General features: G+C 43.3%; 1 protein-coding gene across 3 annotated transcripts in view; it reads left to right on the plus strand.

Moving 5' to 3' along the window:
- Positions 1–22,853, plus strand: part of grid2 (glutamate receptor, ionotropic, delta 2) — a 301,762-nt gene that overhangs the window by 45,387 nt on the left and 233,522 nt on the right. For all 3 annotated transcript variants that reach the window (XR_009956209.1, XM_037481965.2, XM_037481966.2), the window contains exon 2: positions 3,154–3,309. Coding sequence is in view for 2 of the 3 variants with exons in the window: in XM_037481965.2 (XP_037337862.2) it covers positions 3,154–3,309 (156 nt within the window). In the remaining variant the exon portion in view is untranslated. The remainder of the gene's footprint in view (positions 1–3,153; positions 3,310–22,853) is intronic.

The raw sequence follows: 22,853 nt of genomic DNA on the forward strand, positions 1-22,853 counted from the left end.
CTTTGCTGGATTTGCACCCAGGGACTGAATCTTCATGGGCTTTGGGTGGATGGGTTATTCCTAAATTGTACTCAACCGGCTGGCTAATGAATTGAGACACAATACAAATCCTCCACCTACTCAAAGTATGTTCTGCAGTGTGGGCCGGAGCTAAGCGCTGAAAATCTACAGTAGGTCTAAACAAAGGAGGGAAATAGACCGAATGTGTTCTGTTTACATAAGGTGCAGAGAAAAGCGTAAAGCAAGGCGGGGGGGGGGGGGCGGCGACGTGACGGAGATGGCAGCAACCTTTGCACAGCTGTGTGGGCCAAAGGGCCAAAGGACAGGAGGATGACTACACAACATCCTGGCTGTACGCCCCCTTACTGATGGAACAAATGAATTCACATGCCTGTAATGAAAGAGGGCATGGGAGGGAAGAGAGAGAGAGAGATGTAAGACAACGAGATACATATGAAAAGAGGCCATTAGGAAGGATTCGGTATCTAGGGGGAAAGCTACTGTTGCATCAACATTCCACTGCAGCAAATACACAAGATTCCTCGGCTCAACTGCTGCATTAATACAAGATGAATTGCTTCCCCCAATACCAGGAAAAATGGCATGAACAATGTCTGTGTGGAAGAGCTTTTATGATAAATACCAGAGCTGTACTAAAGCGCCCCCCCCCCCCCCCCCCCCCCCCCCCCCGGTCTCAAATCAATGCGGTAAATAACAGCCGGCTTTGTGTGTTCTTGCGTGTGTGTGTGTATTTGTTCGTGAACATTTGACACTGCGGGACGATAACCTCCCCTCTTCATCATCACCATCATCCCTCACCGTCGGCACCACCTTGCTTTCATCATCACGTTGAGATGGTGATTCTTTGGTCCAGCCTTGTCACAAATCAGCAATCCGTCACCTGTGTGTGTGTGTTTGTGTGTGTGTGTGTGTGTGTTCCTCTTTAGTCATTATCATAGTCAGTCCGTCAGTGTTCCTGTCACATTACTGTCAGCGGCTACAACAGGCGTCTGAGTGCGTTTGGCCCCCCGCCCCAAATGGGTCGTACTGTACATAAACTCTATAAAATATTATCTTTCCAAGATAACTACATATCATATACACTTTAATTTATTTTCCTTTTACTAAAAATGAAATGGCAATAATTTCTATGCAGAAAAACAAATTTCCCCATATTTAACAGTAGGACAGTCTTCTTTTTGAATTGGTTGAGTTTGTGCAGGTCGGTGCGAGGGTTCCCGCCCTTGTCTGTGTAAAGCAAATTCTAAATAATGTCTTTTTCTGGTTGATTTTATACGATGTTTACCATCGCATGCTGGAAAGGAGGAGGGGCCGAGGATTTATGTGATGTGTGTGTGTGTTTATGTGCGAGTCTGTGTGTCGGCATTTAAAAATCAAGATGCAGAGAAGTTCCAAAATAATAAGGCGGAGAACAGATGATATCTTTGATTTTTTTTCTCTCCATTATATGAGATTCTGCAACTCCGCTTTAAGAATATGGTTGTTCTGATGTCACTATGCTGTGTGAATCGTATGAAGGCTCGTTGCTGATGGCCAGGTGGCACTGTGGTGTTGAATGGGTGAATGGTGGCGTGCAGTGTAGCAGCGCTTTGTCTGGTCTGACGACTCGAAAAGCACTGTTTTTCTATTTTTATTTTAGAGCCGTATTTGACTGGTAAATATCATCATCATCATCATCATCATCATCATCATCATCATCATCATCACCATCATTGAATATTCATATCTGTGACTTTGTCTTTCCATCTCACTGCCGTCTGGATTAAAGAGTGGTAGCAAAATGTCCTTCTGTGTCGTAGATCTAGTTTGAAATGTGTGCAGCAGTGTTGTTTTCAGTCCGATTTGAACCCGATTCATAATTTATCTCTAATGGAATAATAAAGAATGAAACACAAAGATTCATTTATCGCTTTGTCCAGGCCTGTTTGTCTCACCTCATCAATACTGCAGGCTTATTGGAACGAGCAGAGCTCAATCAGTGGGAGGGTTGGCAAATGCTGATGGAACAAATTATTGCCAGATACATCCTCATTGAGGCTGGTTGATGAGGAAGCAGGTAACACGCCGGCCTTCAAACACCATTTGCTTTTGCATGTGATGAATTTGTGAAAGAAACAAATTGTCTTTTGGAGGTTAAATTTGAAATCGAAATGAGAAAATACTATTGAGGTTTTTAAGATCGTTCCTGCCAATTACTTAAATCTTTTTATATGAACTACCGAGGTTACACGATACACACTTTTTTGGCTAATAAGGCAGACTGTGGAGATTCTCAGACGGAATCAAAAGACAGATCTTCAGAGAGGCAGCATATTTTCTTCATTGGGATTGAAGGATTCGGACTGTTCCGGTTTGGCATCATGCTTTACTCATTGGACTGTACAAGACCAAAATAACAGCAACTGTCTTCTAAAAGTGGTACAAAATAGCCCTCAAGCCAATGTAGCGTTCCTCGTCGTTAATGGAATTTTGCAACGTGTGTGTGTGTGTGTGTGTGTGTGTGTGTGTGTGTGTGTGTGTGTGTGTGTGTGTGTGTGTGTGTGTGTGTGTGTCAGTCTCTCTCTCTCTCTCACAGACACACACACACACACGCTTGCATGCACTATGCGGGATAAAGCTTATTTTCTGCAAAGTGAAAACTAGTTGGCAGAGCTTCACTGCACTCAAACTCGAACCCGCAAGTACTGGCCCAGCGGGTTCATGGTTAAACAGGGTTGAGACGAGAGGCTAAAAGAGACGAAAATGAGGAATGGATATCGCATAGTTAATTGTGTGTAGCAGACCGAAGCGATGACGGAAATCTCTTCCAGACAGTGGTTGGTCCATGCTGCCTCGTTCTTCTGTCACACTGCAGGTGGACATGACTAATGACTGATTCAGTATTTAGGGGAACTTTTAAGGATACTGAGACTCATCAGTGTTTCTTTATCCCATGTGCATCAACTAACTTTCTTTACACTTTGTCTAGCAATGTCTTGGTGATGAATTATTTTTATTTAAACATTTTTCTCAATGTGTCGATGAGCTCTGCATATCTCCCCATATCGATGTTACCATCCTGTTTTCCCTTTCCAGAAGCCCTGTAAATACTGATCACCCTCTTTTGCAATCTGCTTCTTTCTACGTGAACAGGCGCCATCTTTGACGAGTCGGCACGGAAAGACGACGAGGTGTTTCGTCTCGCCATCGCAGACCTCAATCTGAACAACGAGATCCTGGAGACGGAGAAGATCACGTTCTCCGTGGAGTTCGTCGATGGGAACAACCCCTTCCAGGCAGTGCAGGAAGGTAGGGTCGTAACGAGTGCCCTGGTGTTTAACGTTTTGTGTGGAGTGACTGCGCCTCACAGATGCGGCAGCTTCAAAGTCAAAATGCACGAGGCTCTCTTCCAGCCCTGTCTCTGTTGTTTTCGTTGACCTCTACAATAAATTGGAGCCGGTGAGGCGCAGGAAGTTCATTCATGTAAAAACACGGCAACAAAGATTTGGCACAAAGTGAGCCTCTGTCTTTAATGCTCGCTAGGTTTTCATGCATGGCTCGCGTTCCCTCTGAGTCAACCTACATCACACTGAGAGCTGATGAAGGGGAAAGATTTAATTTATTTCCTCCTGGTTTTGCTTTGTGTCGATGTTGACGGACATTTTATTTTATGTAAATGGAGTTTGGACAAGTAATTGACCTGTAGAATTATGATTTATTTATGACAGTCAAATGGTGGATGGACATGCCTAATAATATCCATGCACGAAAATATAGATTTTTATGTATGTGTCAAAAGATCAGCAGCTGATTTACATTCAAAACCAATCAGGACAAATAATACTTAAATAGAGCTATTTTAATTGACATAATAGTGTTTTTAGCTTATATGATGATTAGCGTGACTCGCAGTTTGCTCAATTTAGTCACTCAGAACCCAGTTATATGCTACAACCTTGTACCTTGAACTTCATACCACTGTTTAATGCATAATGTAATAATACATTCAACATAAATAAGTTAAACCTAACTTACTCTCAGATTCACAAAGGAACCCATTCATTGATGCATTAATGCAGGTATTGCATGTTGAAATGAGCCCACTGATCCAACAATCAGGCTTTCAGAGTTACAACTGCTGCCCCTATGGACCAGTGTTTGTGATTCGATAAACGTATTGCAATATGGGAGCGCGAGTTTCTTATTGAGTAGCTAAAATGCTGGCACAAAAGAAAATCCAATGATGTGTTTGTGTGTGAGCCTGACTGGCTGTCTGCCTTTTGGAAACATTGAGCTAATTAATTTAGCATAAAAAGGAAAATAACCAAATACAGACGCACTGGGCTGAGGCCTATTCAGTGCTCACTTAATGGTGTTACGCAACTCTACATTGTTCATGTGCTTTTTTTTTAACACTCCTGAAGATTAAGTTTATTTCAAACTGAAGCCATTCTCGAGGGAAATAACACCAAAATCTTGGTGAGTTAATTTGAATGTATCTAATCTTCATCTTTATCATTTCCTACCACGAGTTCAACAGTTAAACACGATATGGCCCCACATCACTGCAGGAGGCAGCATTTGAGCGCTGGACCCCTGACCGAGCCAACAGCACCTCCTCGATGCACCTATTCATTGCCCCTTGGTTTAGACCTTTTCATCTTTTTGAGCTGATTTTGTAAATCCTTTTTTGACAGTCTCATAATTCACATTTGCTAGTACAGACACAGTTACTGAGAGCTGCCGTGCACGCCACTGTCTGCTACTGTTGGCTGCCTAAGGAAAGCTCATGAGGAGATATACTTTTTCTACTGCACACTGTATCTGTGCAGGATTCATTAGGGACAAATGTGTTGCCAAGTTTTACTTCTTTTTTTTTTTTTTTTCATCGGGACATCAACCAGCTAGTTTGCATTGACAAATTGGGCTTTGTTCTCGCTGTTGCTCCCCTCATCACTGACTGATTAAAAGCCTCTGCAGGCCTCCAAGCCCCTCAGTCTGTTGACTGCTCCGTCCAAATTTTGGAGGGGCTCATTTGACGTCTGGTTATGTAGCTCAGCGCTCCCCGAAATGTTTTGCCTCTCCGACCGGTTTCATTTGAGACGTTTTTCAAGAGGGACAAGAGCGCGTAATAGGGGGAGCGTCCGTCTATTTTAAAATGAAATATCTTTCAGAAATAAAAGTAAAATGAAAAAGGAATAAGTTTCTCTGCCTATTACCAAGTGGCCGTTCGGTGGACAGGTGGTTTGGGACCACCTGTGCAGTTAGCTGCCTGATAAATGGCTTGCCTGGTGCCCTAATAAGCAGAAACGAAGCACAATCAATGCCACTTTAACACATTTACCCTCAATATTTGCAGGATCCTTTTATACTAAAGTAAAATTAATTGTCCAGCTTGCTCTTGGATGTGTTACAAATGATCACATGGCTCTGAGGCAGAAATTGATAATCAATCAATTAAAGAATCTTATATTTTGAAATTCATTAATCTAGATTAATTGCCATTAAAAGTTTGTTTTTCTAAACTAAATCTTTCTTATATAATGCATTATAAAAATGAGTTGACTGCCCCGAGAGCCGCGTGTGTGTGTGTGTGTATGTGTGCAAAACTAGGAGTGTGACTGTCTTAGATTAAATCACACGCCTTCCCTTTCTTCCTCCTGCACTGCATTTAATTGTGGATCTGCTCATGTCACTTATATTCACATATCACTCCCTACACCCCTATCTCCCTATCTCCATAGTAACAGACCTAGACATTACTGAGGGAACGGGCAGTGTGTGTGTGTGTGTGCAGGTGTGTGCGTGGTCCGAATGCATGTCAATGTGTGCCCGCTCGTGTCGCCATTGATTAAAGCGATGAGAGTCACCTAATTGGCTAACAGTCTACTGAAAGGTGGGGGGGCGAGGAAGAAGCAGAACAGGAGGAGACCTCAGGAGGGAGAGAGCTCAATAGTTGTCTTAGCTTATTTTTCATCTCCGCTTAATCTTGACACACGGTGCACCTCACCGCATTCACGCGCACACTCACAGGAAGAAACGGCAACAATTTGACCTCCACTGGAAGGCATGCAAATAAGACTTAAGAATATCTATGACTACCTGTTAGTTGGAGCTTTCTACTCTTGTCTCTTCTATTGGAATGGCCGAAGTCGTCAAAAAGAGACGTTTAATATTAGTGTTTTTTTAATGAACTGAAGGAAATAGTCCCATGGAAACAGTGCTCATGGCTGACTCCTCGAAAATAAAATAAAGCACTCGATCAAGAACTTTAATCTATAAAATTAATTTCGAAGTTGGAATGCCTTTAGAACAAAAGTAACATTGTTACCTTTGTCCCTCGAGTAGAATACATTAACGTTAGAGCTGTAATGCTAAGTATGTATATTCTAAAATGTATAATTAAAGAGTCAATGAGTTGAGTGATGTGATCTGTTGTGACACAGTGGAACTCGTTGTGATTCACAGCAACAATGTGGTAAAGTGCTAAAGTCAGCATTGAGCAAATGCCTTTAGGGTGTGTGAAACACTTGTCTGCATGAACGCGAGGAGAATAACGTAATCAGACTCAACAGTTATAATGATGGGTTTGCATATTAACATAAATAAGAAGGGCAGCACTTTCAATTTAAAGTAAGCACACTCCTCATTCCAGATATCTAAAGAATGTTTCCCTTTCTCTATCTTCATCCATCTTTCATTCAGACTGCAAAGAAATTAGAAACTTATATTCTGTCATTTCTGAATTTCTCCCCAGACTATCACAACGATCTCCCCTGATCATCAAACATCCACATGTTGGTTAAAAGTTTTAGAATGCACCCTCCTTGGTCTGTAACCCCCCCCAAAAAAAGTGTTTTGTGCTAGAAGAGATTTCAAAGCACTGATGAAGAAACGTATGATTGTTCACTAAGAATTAGATTCAGGCAACTCAATTCTCAATTCTCAACTCAATTCAATTTGTCTAGAGTCGGTTCCGGTTTCTGTGCACGAGGAGGGGATTACCTCAACAATATGAAAGACAAAGTGCCAAAAACTGTCCTCTCTGTTTTCAGCAATCAGGTTTTTCACTTCTGAGAAGCTTGAGTTTTCATTTAGATATAGCTGCTTACTTGTTTATTTGTGGAAGCTGTGTCTGGAAGTTACAATTTCCATCTACATGGAAGTGTCCTCGGGCTATCCCATGATAATCTGGCTCCAGCTTGCCCAATGTATACAGATTACGCTTCGGCAAAAACCTTTTAAAAAACTGGCATGTAGACATCAGTCGGAACAGTGCATTCACATTCACTAAAATAACCTCCACTAATTAGGAACATAGAGAGGGGGGGAAAGAAAGCTACATTTAAAATCAGTATTCTTGGGACATCCCAATACAAGATTTTGCTGCATTTGAGAGCACAGGCCTGTAAATATGTGCAAGCTAGTTAAAACACGCTGCACCTAATCCTACAATCTGTGTAGAGTGGCTCCAGCATTCTCTCTGTTGTTTATTCGTTGTTTCGACAATTTGGCTGGTAAAGGAAAAAGAGCACATGTGGCTTTGTGTTGATGTACTGTCTTCTTCATCTATGGTTAAATTTTGAAACTAGGGTACATTGTATGTTCAAACAATGAGTTGTAGATCTCCGATGACTGTAAACCAACATTTCTTTTTATGCTTGCCATTATCCATAATGATACACTTGTCGTAAATCAGCCTTCATCTGCCAATCGACGCAGCGCAATCATCTGCAAACTGATCTCGTGTTATGAACCCTACCTGCAAAAGCATCGCAGCAATCCTTCAGGTAATCTTTCTGTTTCCCACAAAGCACACTTGCACTCAAATCAGCTGCCATGGAAACCCGGGCCCAAATTGTCTAGCCTCACGCCCCACTCTCTTTCTCTTGCCTCCCTCTTCAATGCATCTGTCCATCTTCCGTATCCTTCTGTGTGTTCCCACTGATGAGAAGCACACAACAGTGTCGTTAGCTGCCATAGAGACCAAAGACATCTCATTCTTTAAGGTCGTTCCATCACTGGGGGGCCTGCAAGCCCTCCCTCTGCGGCCATTTTCCCTTCAATTGCCGATTGATCGAACTGCCAAACAAACAACTGCACACAGAGACCAACACACACACAACTAATTCCATGCACAGGGCGGCTTCTCTTGACGCATTGACATTCCGAATCCTTCCTCCTCTCTGCAGTAGTCATGACTTAATTGTAAAGATGATAAACTCTTTTCCCTGACATTGCCCTCCCTTTTTCCCATCCGTCTTCTGGACTTCATCATCTTCTCGCTTAATCTTTGTCTTGAATCAGTCAGTGATAGATTCCAATTCAATTAACCTCTCTACTAAATGTGAATCGGCGTAACCATGGCCATACTGACATTTAGTGTGTGTGTGTGTGTGTGTGCTCAGTTGGTGGTAGTAGGCCTCTTCATTTGCTAGACGATGGAAAGTGTCATTTGAAAAGAACTCTGTTTTGAAGGCTTTTCTTCCTGCCCCAACTGAGCATTGACCGGTGCCGTCTCTCTCCCGTCTCTCTGTCTGTCTGTCTCACTTCCCGTCTCTGTCTGTCTCGCTCCCTGTCTGTCTGTCTGTCTCGCTCCCTGTCTGTCTCTCTGTCTCTCTCGCGCTCTGTCTGTCTCGCTCCCTGTCTCTGTCCGTCTGTCTCGCTCCCTGTCTCTCTGTTTGTCTGTCTCGCTCCCTGTCTGTCTGTCTGTCTGTCTCGCTCCCTGTCTCTCTGTTTGTCTGTCTCGCTCCCTGTCTGTCTGTCTGTCTCACTCCCTGTCTCCCTGTCTCAAACTCTCTCCCCATCCCTCAGTCCCTCGCCATCTCTGTCTTTGTGTTTGTCTGAATGGCTGCTCGACAGCCAACTTCCTCTCTTTCAACAGTCACTCACTGCAGATGAAAAGGACTACCATGAAAAATATCTTTGTTGTGGCTTTTCTTCAGATACGGTACTGTCCTTATCTAAACATTTATTTTTGCCCTTAAGTCACAATAACAAAAATACCCTTCGATTCACATTTTAAAAAATTGTCGGACAAAGTAAGAACACTCATAGACCTCCTGGAGTGACGTCATTACTTTCCTCCTCCCCTCGGTCCACAGGACAATGATGAAGGTGCTGGTGCCTGGATGTATTGCACTGGGACATGGATACCAATAGGCCCACACTGGAAGCCTCATATCAGTTTACATGCACAAGTAAAACCTGAAATGCCACTGTGCCCCCCCCCCCCATCGCCCCCCTGCTGCATCCCTGCAATCACCTACCAACGCACAACACCGAACTGTCGGAACATATCTGCAAACACAGACTCACAACCTAATAGTGAAGTAGAATCAAAAGGCATTATTTGCTGGAGGATTAAAATTGAATGTAACTCCCCCTTAAGAGCATTTGGCTTCTTGACCAGTGGACAAAACATTCATTAAATTATTAAACAGCGCGGATTCACTATTGACTGTGCGAGTGCGCACGCATCAGCAAAACGTACACGTTGTGCAGTATAAGGCTGCCCCTCTATGATACTTGGGTTTTATTAGTCATGAACTGCACAGAGAGCAGTCAAAAATTGGATTTTATGCTTTGGATTGAAAGGGCTCTCTTGTGGTCTCACTTCCCTTCTATTGGCCAAATAGAAATGATGTCTGCATTATGTATATGCACGCACACAAGGACACTTACTTCCTCTTCCAAAAATAAAGAGGCATACATTATGTTGCCAACTGCATTACTAGCCCAACCTTGGTCTCCATCTGTATCTTGTTGTTGCTTTTTATTTTTTCACTTGCGTTCCCATCCAACTGAAATGTGGAGGAACAGAGGAAGGGTTATTGGGGAATAGGGTCAAACAGCAGCTACTGAGGCAGATTTTTCTAGTTGCTAAAAGTTTTTTTCATTTAGAAACTTTAGCTATTTTGGATTTCTGCTGCACCCTTACAAAGTAAAACATAGTAAATATAAAAATAATCTCAGCCATTCTTTCTATTTGCAGTGGTTGTAAACGTGAAAAAAAAAACAGCGACTTCGCTCCCCACATATTAATCTGTCTGTATCCCTCCTATGTGTACCCTGTGCCATCCCATCCGTCTCCAGGGAAATTATTACAGGCTTCTCTTTGGCCCATGGCCGGCGCTCAGTTGACAGGCTGTCAGTCGGTCTGCGGAGTTACAATAGCGATTGCTCCAACCGCGCATTGTCCTTGACAAATGGGCGACGTGTGTAAATCACCTGCTTGAGAGAGACGGAGGGAGAGATGAGATGAGGAGACGAGACGCACACGGGAAACGGAATACAAAAAAACAACGCTTCAGGGTCAGGTGAACATGGAGAGGACTGAGCGACGAGAAGCAATTTAAAAATGCTCAGAAGAGCCAATGCAGTGGCACCAGCCTTTTGAAGGACATAAAGAGATAGTTGCGCAGAGATTAAAGCGGAGGGAGTGAGTTGGAGAAGAAAATAAGATTAGACTTCCCCTCTGTGGTTTGGGTGAGGGAATTGGGAGAAGGAAAGGTGAAGAGCGACTGCTGCTATAGCAAATTAGCTGTTTGACAGATAAATAGTCTCCTCCTGCATGCACTTAGTGGCCTTCAGGGTGAGGATGTTAATAACGAAATGTCAGCAGCGCATTCAATAAAACCCGAAGATGTGCAAACCCCACAAATATTATAATTCAACTTTTTCTTTGGCTCCAAAGACCTACAAATTGTAGAATGTTCTTGTTTTATTTTTCATTAAATTTATCAGCAGTTGTTCAGTTCAAGGTCCAAGCCTTTCATTACGCCTGAAGCAGAACCCCGGAGATTCCCTTAATGCGAAGGAGATCATGATATCTTTATCCTGTATTTACCGTTGCTGACTATTTCTTGATCCTACCCTGCAGCATCTATCCGGAGCCGAGAGATCCTTAGTAAATAGTTTCATTTATGTCGGGGGACAGATAACCTTTCTCACTAGTAATATTTATTAAAAAGGACAGCCTACAGTATTTATCCTTAATATTAACTGTTAGACCCTCCGTTTCACTTGTTTACTCATAAGGTATTTCATGCACACGTCTCTTTGCCACGACTAGGATTCATCAAGTCATGAGTTAAGAAAGGATGACACGTTAGTTGACGTTTTAGCTCTCTGGAAAACACATAAATGATCGGTTTCCGAGGGTTGCCGGCCCTCTGCTGTGCGTCAGGCCTACACAACCCCCCCGAACTGTCACATTATTGAAGGTGACGCACAGCCTCTTGTACCTTATTGCTTAATTGTTTAACGCATTCACTTCACTTAGCAAGACCCGTCCATTCAATTAATCTCTGATTAAACTGATGATTAAATGTGCTGAGGAGATTGGTGCTGTCCCTTCCTCCTCTGTCAACTCTATGGTTTCTCCTCTCGCTGCACCGTCTTTAGTTGTTGTTTCTCAGGTGTGCTGCTGGCTATCCTCTCACTTCACAGGTGGGAAAGAGCATGAGCAAATTTGAGACACATTGAGCAATGAATAAATCTCTGCAGACGTTTCCCTCCCGCAATTGGGCAGGCCCAGAGCCATGCAGGCATAAAGGACATTGTTTATAGACAGGGGAAAGCACTTAGTTCCTCCTTCACACCTTTTAGCTGGAAGGTCTTCTGAGAGTCAGTGAGTGAGAAAGAAGAAAAAGACGCCATAGAAGGTGAACGGAAAGGGAAAGAGGAGCTTTCTCCTTTCCCGGGACAAGAAACAAAGAGATGATGAGCAGATGGGGAGAATAGGGAAGGAGAAAATTAGAGGAAGAAGGGTATCTAATCAGTGGCCGGAGCAGTGGCATAAGAGGGCTTAACGGGTTGGGAGAAAGGAGGAAACGAGAATCGAAAGCTGCAAAAGATGTTTACAGTTCAAAAATAATATTCTGAAAGCTAAGGCTGGATGGTAGGAGTGTGACAATGATAAGTAGGCTGTAACCTGTCAACCGGTTTTGAGCGGCGGCAAAGAGGGAAGAACAGAAAAAGAACAAAGACAATGGAGGCACAAAGATGTCGGGGAATAACCCCTTGTTGTTTTCTTGGTGATGAGAGGATTGGGAAACTGAATTGGGAGCTTAGTGGTTGGGAGACGACGCAGACGAGAGGTCTGCTGGCCATGTAGTACTTGGAGAAATGACCGACTGGACAAGAACGGAACAACCGCAGTGGCAGAGAGCCGTAGGACGATGAAGAGGATGACAGCGACTCTGTGCCTCCTCTCCCCTTCCTTATCATCATGGGAGCACAGTGGTTGGAGCGTTCTGATGTGTCGCGTCTGTTGAACACTAATGGTTTCTAGTTTCTCTGTGTATGTGCATGTTCTTTGCGTCCATCAAGCAACGATTTTGTCACAAATTTCCTTTGGGAGGACTGTGGCCGGTGTGAACCTTCTCAAACTTTTTGTGTGAAGTAACAGCCAATAATTCATTCATATTTTATCAATGTCCTCCAGAGAGCACAAGCCCTACTAGGGACGGGATTGCAGGCACACGCAGAAAGCTTGGGTCTAGTCTGTCCTTTAGTGACGCCAGTCCCCTTCACCAGCTGCCTTAACACCTTTGACACATTTCCGGTTTCATAGCATAATTCCGCCATTATTAAAACAAGCCTTTACTTATTTTGCATTATTGCAAAGCTAAACATCTGTTTGGCCGTGCTCAAAGGACTTTTTTTTAAGGATGCTGGGATAGACAGTATAGTGGACTACAGCAGCGAGAGGAGACACAATAAAGTCTTGACATATAATAAATGCTACTTGACAAATTGTCAGCCCAGAGTGTTTCCAGGAACACTGCAATTGTGCCAATGTTTTGATAGTGGTCTTACTCTGACAAACGAGATTAGAGTTGTTTGGCCTTTGTCAAAAAAAAAAAAAGGCCCTTCGTGAATGACTGAAGTGATTGGTCATGAAAACCTGTAGCCACAGACACTCCGCTGGGCTCAATCAAATTGGCTTTGTGCACTTACGGTTTAGGTCGAAGGACCATCTAGACGGTCATAAGATGCAAAAGAGAACTTGTGTGTGTGTGTCCCTGAGGCAGCAAAATGCACAGCGTCTGTATATAGAGAGTGTGTTGAAACGTTTCATTAAGATTTAAGAATAGTTTAGTTAGAATAGTCCGGTTGTGAGAGAAGTTAGGTGAATTAAGGTGAACAATGTTTTTTTTTTTTACGTGTCTGCATTCTTGCTTGTGGGCTCTTGGGTGTCAATATGAAAAAACCTGAACATGCTCCCCATTTAACAGCATGTCGGCCCAATAAATCTTACATGGATACTTAAATAAATCCCGCTGTGGTGAAATATGATGAGTGAAAAATATAGACCGTCTAGAAGTGTATTACTCTCATCGTTGTAAGAGTTCAAACAGCCATACTTTTTGCAATTAGGGAAAAATTTAGATTATTAAAAACTTTACCCCTGCAAAATAATTCTGCCACACTTAGAGAGAGGGTTAATTATTTATCAAATAATGTTCTACCGTGAAGAAACTACAATATCGGAGGCCAGCGCAGGTTAACGTTTGACCCTGTTTAATTCTCCACCATCTCTGCGTAGAAATGGATTGGGTTTGGAGACTTCCACTGTGTGTGTGTGTCCATCTGTTACCCAGACAGTGCTGTCCTGCATGTGTTGCCAAGAAAACTAGTGGTACCACAAACGTGACTAAATATATTTGACCCTGACCTTTGTGGCATGACGTGGAGTATCGGGTCAGAGAGACGGTCCTTGTCAGAACCAAACAATGCAACCCCATGAGAGGAGAGCAAAGCTCAGAGCAGAGACCGGTGCAACATGTCTGCTGGTGATTACACAGGGCCCGGGGGACAAGGACGAAGGACAATGTAGCTGTTGTTGTTGTCACATTTGGATGGATGAGTAGTGGACGACATTTAGCCTTTACCAAGGACCAGTTTCCCCCAAAATACCAGTAGAAATATTCGACTCTCAGACATGCAAAGAGAGGTTTTCAATGGAAATTCAGTGCATATGCAACAGTGCTATGTTATTCTTCAGGAAATGGATGATCATTCATGTCAAGTCCTACATAATTTGTTGGATAAAACATGCCAGCACAGCAGTATGGTCCTTAAAGCAGAGACATAAAGAACCTTGGCTGAGTAATAAAGGCCAAACGAAAGACCAAGAGGAGAGAAAAAAAGCAAAGCCCACTAAATACGTCAAGGTTGGGAGAAAGAAACGGATGCCCGTCTCCTGCCCTTGCTGTCTCTCTCTCTCAATTCCATGCCTCGGCTCTGAAAGATTGTGTGTCCAGCACAGTAATGAATTGGTCACACTCCCACAAAGCGTCTGCAGAATGGGCCCCATTAAACTGCATTAAAACACAAAAAGGCCTCTGTCTGTGTGTGCGTTTGAGTGGGTTTGTGCAAGCGCTTCGTGCCCTGTGTTTCATTCTCATTCTTAGATTCTCATTCATTGTCCGTTTGGCCTCATGGCGCTCTCTCTCCCTTCGCTTTTCCTCCACCCGCCAGCCATCCTTCCTCCCTGTCTCTTCCTCCCGCTTCACCATTCAGTCTCACCAGCTGATCACAGCTTCTACATCCCTTCTTCTGCCCCTTTATCAGATTAATATTCACTGAATCCGTTTCTATTTGAGTAATTGTGTTGTTTGCTGCCTGTGTGTGTGTGTGTGTGTGTGTGTGTGTGTGTGTGTTTCACGCTATACCCGTTCCTATGACTTCACATTTTGAGACACCACCTTTGTGCCTAGCAAAAAGAAACCTTAATGTGGCAAAGCCCAGCACACGGCACAGCATAAGAAGCCAGACTGTAAAGTGGAATTCACGTCACCACAGGAAACAAACAAACAAGTAGACTACCACAGGAGTTGTATTAATATATATACACTCACCGGCCACTTTATTAGGTACCCCATGCTAGTAACGGGTTGGACCCCCTTTTGCCTTCAGAACTGCCTCAATTCTTCGTGGCATAGATTCAACAAGGTGCTGGAAGCATTCCTCAGGGAGTTTGGTCCATATTGACATGATGGCATCACACAGTTGCCGCAGATTTGTCGGCTGCACATCCATGATGCGAATCTCCCGTTCCACCACATCCCAAAGATGCTCTATTGGATTGAGATCTGGTGATTGTGGAGGCCATTTGAGTACAGCGAACTCATTGTCATGTTCAAGAAACCAGTCTGAGATGATTCCAGCTTTATGACATGGCGCATTATCCTGCTGAAAGTAGCCATCAGAAGTTGGGTACATTGTGGTCATAAAGGGATGGACATGGTCAGCAACAATACTCAGGTAGGCTGTGGCGTTGCAACGATGCTCAATTGGTACCAAGGGGCCCAAAGAGTGCCAAGAAAATATTCCCCACACCATGACACCACCACCACCAGCCTGAACCGTTGATACAAGGCAGGATGGATCCATGCTTTCATGTTGTAGACGCCAAATTCTGACCCTACCATCCGAATGTCGCAGCAGAAATCGAGACTCATCAGACCAGGCAACGTTTTTCCAATCTTCTATTGTCCAATTTCGATGAGCTTGTGCAAATTGTAGCCTCAGTTTCCTGTTCTTAGCTGAAAGGAGTGGCACCCGGTGTGGTCTTCTGCTGCTGTAGCCCATCTGCCTCAAAGTTGGACGTACTGTGCGTTCAGAGATGCTCTTATGCCCACCTTGGTTGTAACGGGTGGTTATTTGAGTCACTGTTGCCCTTCTATCAGCTCGAACCAGTCTGGCCATTCTCCTCTGACCTCTGGCATCAACAAGGCATTTCCGCCCACAGAACTGCCGCTCACTGGATGTTTTTTCTTTTTCGGACCATTCTCTGTAAACCCTAGAGATGGTTGTGCGTGAAAATCCCAGTAGATTAGCAGTTTCTGAAATACTCAGACCAGCCCTTCTGGCACCAACAATCATGCCACGTTCAAAGTCACTCAAATCAGCTTTCTTCCCCATACTGATGCTCGGTTTGAACTGCAGGAGATTGTCTTGACAATGTCTACATGCCTAAATGCACAGAGTTGCCGCCATGTGATTGGATGCTTAGAAATTAAGTGTTAACGAGCAGTTGGACAGGTGTACCTAATAAAGTGGCCGGTGAGTGTATATACATATAAAATGTATTTCTTGTATGTTATTTTGTCTCTATCAGGCATGATGTATATGAACTCTCAAAGCAGATTCCCATTTTAATCCAATCTTTTAAATATGGTTGCATGTCCCATTTAAAAGGCATTCAGTAAATTATGATATTTAAAGACATGGAGCAGACGCCAGCAGTAATTTGAATCGACTAATAAGCCTGTTTTTAAAAAATACAGCAAGAAAGGTGTGTGTAAAGATGGTGGACTTTTATTGATGATTGATGATTATTGACAGATGGCACCCTTTTGATACGATTAAAGGTCCATGACTTAGTCTCTTCATTGATGTCCAGGTTTAACCGGCAGCCACAGGTTCTTTGATGTCTGTCAGAAGCTTCAGGACATCTTTAAAATGGCTTTGCTTTAGTCTGGGTTGCAAACATTCTAACACTAAAATAATACATTTCTTTGAAATTCATCAAAAACCATGTTTGTGTTTGTTGTGTGAATGCCTCCACAACTTACATGTGACCGCCAAGTCAATCAATATGTTTTTGGAGTGTGTGTTGCACTATTCTGAAGAATGAATGAAATCTTTAAACGCTATGAGCACAAGAGACGTACTATTAGTCACATTCTGCACGCCCTTATCAGAGATTTCTGATTCCAAAAAATGGCAGCTGAATTTTATGATGGCAATTTTATTCTTTTTCATTTGATGGTTTATGATTTTATTCTTAACCTGATTATATAGATGTCGAGCTGGGCCAAACGAAGGGGAACAGCAGGAGAATGGTGGCACATGCAGAACATGTCTTGCTGGACAGCCTGCCTCCAGAGACCTGTGTAATAACGAGTGGAAAGCGATGTTCACGGTTTAACCAGTGCACTGGAGGATTTATGTCGCAGTTGCACCATGACGGGGTTTAGGCCCATGTTGCGTACCCTAATGGACATTGCTGTTAAGCCCCGTGTCTTTTTCAAAAATCTCTTCTCTCCGAAAGTCTCTGCTTTGGAGTTGCTAAAAGATCAAAAAAAGTATGACCCTGGTGTGAAAAAAAACATTTAAAAAAAAAAACTTTTGTTTTATTAAATGCATTTTGATCAGGAATCGTTATGCAGTGCAGTGCAGGTAAGCCATACCTCAATATCAAGGTTTGGTTTATTGTTTTTTTTATTGAAACAACAAAAACCTGTAGAGCTGATTTTTTGTTACATTACATTTTATCCAAAGCGACTTACAATAATTGCATTTCAACCGTAGAGATACAAACTCAGAAGAACAAGTAACAAAGTACAATCTTCATCAAATAAGCAAAACATGTTATAGATAAGTGCCATTATAAGTACAATTTAAGTGCTACAGTTTTAGTGTTTTAGTTAAGGTATAGTCTTATTTTTAAACTGCTTACTCACTCTGACGCATGCCTGTGAAGGCCAAATCTTGCGAAGGCCTTGCGAATGATCAGGAGACTGCACATGTATTAATTAGTTATTTTTAAACCTGCCCCCCAACTTTTTCTGTCCCTGTTTTATTCCTTATGACATTTGTCTTTCCAATCGTAAGTTACGCTCCTTTGATTCACTCCATCCTCCCGCCCCCTTTCTCCTAAAACTGAGAATGGTGTGAATGTCGCGACCCATTTGTAGGTAACTGTTTGTGGTATTTGCAATTGATGTGTAATGGCTAGTGAAGGCCAGTTTTATTTCAGTACACGCAATCATCCACTGTGTCACACTCATTTTCTCTGCCCATTCTTTTTTCATTTATGTATTTTCCTGGGAGGAAGAAGAAATCAGAGGGTGAATTCTGACGAGGACGCCCCAATTGCATGACGTACTCGCACACGCCTCACCGTCATGCCTGAAGATCACAGTTGAACGTGTAATGTAACCGTGTGGGTGGTGCTTCATTTCTCATGAACGTAAACGCAAGTGATTCTCACCTTGTCTCCATGTGTAGAGATCACACTTATTCCTTTTTGGCCCCCTTTGAGGAAGTATCCTACTCCTGGTTTATGTCTTCTTACCCTTTCTCTGTCTTTCTCCTTCTTCCTGGTCATAATCCGATTAGTCTGCAGTTCCTCCTCGCACCTTTTCCCCCCCCATTCAGACGAGACTAATTTTTACTGTACTTTTCTTTCATCATCTCTTGTCCCACCGCTTCCGCTCACTCTATTTCCTGCTGGTTCCTCTAAGAGAAGAGGACCTGCTTTCCAGAAATGTTAGAAGTTTTGATGGTGGCCCCCGGAGAGCCCCTGGGTACCTTGTTAAATTATGTATTTATTTTCCAAATATTTTTACATTCATCCATTTCCTTTTTTTTTCTTCGATTCAACCATTCCAGTCCTCTGTCAGCCGTGGGTTTAAACGGGCCCATAGAGCCCATCCCTGTTAACGTGTCGTGCACGTGTGTGAAAAAGACAAATGTATGGCCACCTCCTTCCCTTGATGGTTTGTTGGAGCGACTTAGACGAGGGAGCTGCTGTGATCTAACACCGAAGCACACTTACACAGGAGTGGAAAAAAAAGCCTGGAGGTACTGAAAAATACAGTATGTGCTAGAAGGTACTTGTATGGCCGCTGATATTGAAACATTCAGTGTGTTATGCTTTTGAACAGAAATAATCTTGACTATTCGTGTTAAAAAAAGGAAAAAAAGCAAGAAAACCCCTGACTAGAATTATAGTGCATTTACCAGGTTGTTAAAGGATGGGTTTCCTTTGTTAACAGTAGGTGTTTTGTGCATTATCAAATGAATCTGGTGTCCAGTCCATTATGTACATATCTACTTTTTAATAATGTAGTTAATTACAGACATGTTTTTGGAGTTCTCTCAATTATTTTGGAATCTTTCATTATTTCCCCTATATATATGGCTGCCGTAAACAACATTTTTGGAAAATAATTATTGAAGCTTTTTTTTTTCTTTCAAACAAACACATTTCGGGGGAATTTATCAGGGGAAATTCAGTCTGCAGATGCTTGTAGATCTTTAGAAATAAGGAGCCGACGACACACACCCTTGTCTGCATCATGTGTATGAGGTGAAGCAAGTGAAAGTTTAAGTTTCCTGGGAATCAGCAAAACAAATAACCTGACATAGTTACCACATGTTTCCATCCTGGGAACATCATTACAAACTGGCATCAGATGTAGCAGGAGGGGTCTACAAACAGGGCTATCCGAGTTCCACTCATTAGCCCAGTTTTGACCATTAAACATTAGCCTGCTGTCTGCTACATATCTGAACTGAGCTTAGTACATATTCATTGCGTGGCCTAAATAGGAGGAATCACTCACTGCTTAAATCACACAATTGAAAAAAAGTTAACCAAAAGAATGTTAGGGGGAGACAGGGAGGCAGCTTGGAAAGCTCATTTGGGTTTTTCTAATTCGCAATTTAATTATTTCAGTTGCTGCCTCAAGAAACACCAGAGAACTGGTAAATGGAGAGATTTGTCTTGGGTCCCAGCGCCCTCCTCCCCACAGTGGTCCAGTTCATCAACCGCCGCGCTACGGACTGAACGTCCAGCTCCCTCTCTCCGTTTTACTCGTCCACATGAACAAGACACCAAGATAATTGAACTGCCTCTCCCGGGGCCTGGAAACTCTTCTTATCCGCAAGGGGCAATCCACTTTTTACTGGCATTGAACCCTGGCTTTTAGACCTGCAGGTGCTTCCTCTCATTTCCACCGAAAAGCTCCCCAGTGCAGTCCCTTCCCAACTGAGACACGCAATCCTAAGGTCCCCACACTGGACCCTCTGCTCCCTTCCAGCTACGCCCTGTGTTTCTGTTCCTGAAAATCAAAAACGGAATTGGTGACGAGTGACAACCCTGGTTGCCGGCCAACACCCGCCGGCCTCCTTTCAGTCGACTCTCCACCATTCAGGTTCTCGGCTTGTCGCCCGGGATGGGCAGCAATGGGTTTCCCTGGGTTTTGAAACGGGTCAACTCCGATCTCTTGTCCCCAGCCTCCACCAGGATGAGGCAATAATCATTACAGTGGACTGAGTGGGTTTCCTAGTTCACCTTGACTTTATTTTTGGGTTTACTGGGTGTGTGCGCCGGTCTTCAAAGCCACCTGATAATCCAACTGACATAATGCATTTCATTGTCAGTCAACGCTAGGTGGTGTGATACTTTAATGTAGCACACTCAGGCAGATATATTCTGTGAGTTATGACGCCATTCATTGTTTTTCCCAGGGTTAGGAATTAAATTCCCCAATTGGGACTTTTGCTAAAGACGTTTATTGTCCTTACACACACGTAGCGTGTAGACATCTGACTAAATGGCGAAGCCTGTCTTTGGAATTAGAATACCTGTGACTGCACACACACAAGTACTGTTCAACATGAGAATAGCAAATACTACATTTTTTTCTATCCGTAGTGAGGGCTGGCTGGATGCTTGTCCCGTTAGCGGTTTGCTAAACACACCGTCCCCAACAATCGACACTGTGTGTTACGGTTGCTCACACACATGAGCAAACACACAACCGCGCCTCAGGCCTCCTTCTTGCCGAGACAATAACAGACAAAGCAGAGTTTTGTAGAGTCTGTTTTAGTATGGATATATTCATTGGATACAGTGTAATTGAGAACATAACATACAATGTCACACCCCCATTTTGTTTTTTCTAAAAAAAAACATGATTGGATTACCTTGAGTTACAGCACCAATCACTAAGGGCGGCAGTGATTCAGGACGTATTGAAACTCGCCCCCTCTCTCTCTGCCCAAGTTTCAATTCCCACCATCTATTACATATTTGTAAATACATTTTCCCTGTTGTGCTGTGCTACTCATGTCAGGATGTAGTCGCGAGTTGGCTTGTTTTGTCATTTTTTTTCCTCCCTGGGGGGCCGGTATCGCTCTGTTTATTGGCATCTCTGTTGTGCTGCGTCTTGTCTTATAGAAGAATGGCCTTTTCACTGCAGTTGGCATTTCATTATGGCACCATTAGGTAATGCATGTAAACACAATGCCCATATGTGCACATTTTCACATGGCAATCTGAATGTATTGATGTGGCACACGGATTAGGCGTCTTCCTAATTATTGAATGGAGATGTAACACGACGGAATTTCTATTTTTTTTCTTCCGTTTACTTTGCACTGCAGCTTTTGTAATGCAATATGATTATCTCTTCCTCCATGCAGTTGGCTGATTTGTCACAGCAGGAGGCCAAATTATAGAGGGAGCCCCCGTTATGTTCAATGAGTGGTCCTGTGTGGCTTTGTGATGCCATTGGGTTGTGACCCCTGTAGACGCTGCTGGTGATGGCTTCCAAATACAGTATGTTACATTTAATCGGTCATTTCACTTCACAATTTGGGCTCTAACAAATGTACCTGTTTGTAAATGTAGAAAAATGTGGTTTATCTTAAAATATTGTGTATTGATTTGGATGAACACTATGTATGACACAATAAATCTAACTGGGCAAGGATGATTGAGGTCAGTGATTTTAGTCATTGTTAGGGTCTAAATGTTGTTGCCTCAAGCTTTGGGATTTAAATGTTTTAGTCAACTTATGAAGGAATTTTTAATTGCCATAAACTTGTTTTAACTGAAAATATACATCTAACATAAGTAATGCACTGAGCGATGAATAAGACTCTTTAAATAAGACAAAAAATCCCATCATGAATGAGTGGAAATGCGCAACTTCTCCATATTGCTACCAACCAAAGGCACTGCTTTAAATTGCGTTTTAGTACAAAACATGGTGGCATATTGCATTGAGTACTCCGTACAGTCTCCCTGACAGCACCGCGTTGCACCTACCGGGAAACGCGGTGAGCCTCTCACTGGCGCTGCCTGAGCTGTCTGCCTTGTGTCATCTTTACTGTAGCTGCAGACACACAGAGAGAGGTCGTCCCCCCCCCCCCCCCCCCCCGCCCCCCCCCCCCCCCCCTCCCTGGCATGCGTGTCTCTGTGCCCTTGTCCTGTGTGAGTCTGGCAGAGGTTAAGCTGTTTATACCACATGGAAATACAGCTTCCCTCTTCCACTGGAGTACAGAACTTGCCTCGTCTCGGCAGAGCTTGTATAATAATTCCTGTTCAGATGGAACCAGGCTGTACTTGCACATAATCTGTCTCCCTTCCTTTCTCGCAGCTAGCAGGTGTTTCCACCCTGAAATGCTCTGTCAGGGGCCAATCTCCCTGTTATTCCTCAGGTGCCCACAACACTCATGTTTGGAATTACTTTGGCACAGGGAATCATATTTCGAGGTTTGATCTTGAGCTCGGTGTAAAGCATTGTGTGTCCAGCATACTTTTGCTGTTAAATTATCATATTGAAATATATTATTATTAAGCCCATGCTTGTTGGCACGTTAAGATGTGTGCAGTTTTATGGCTCACGAGCCAAGAAACCTGCTTGGCCAAGTTGGCGTGAGATTCCCTCGCCCACCGCCCTACAGTTCAGTGCAGCATAAATGGCATATTCTTGGCTGGCTGTCAGCCTGTTCTCTCTTATACTCGGTGCTGCCTCCACGGTGTGCCATGTGTGTGCCAGGGCACCCTCTGTTCCAAACAATACCCTGCAGGTCGCCGGCTTTGGCAGCTACCGTCCTGTGATTCAATGGTTCGGCGCTGCTTTTGGACGTGGTTGGTTTCCCATCAGGGCCAGTGAGCAGAGAGCGGTTACCTTCGGCTCTCCCATTCTCTTATTGTGTGCTTACTTTCTGTCTGTCTCAGTCTTCATGCTCAATGTGCTTTTCTCTTGTGCTTCCTGTGCTTTTGGCCTCCTTTTTGGTGTCTTTTGCTTCTTTTCCGTCCC

This window comes from Pungitius pungitius, chromosome 5, assembly GCF_949316345.1.
Source record: "Pungitius pungitius chromosome 5, fPunPun2.1, whole genome shotgun sequence".
NCBI classification, from domain to species: Eukaryota; Metazoa; Chordata; class Actinopteri; order Perciformes; family Gasterosteidae; genus Pungitius; species Pungitius pungitius.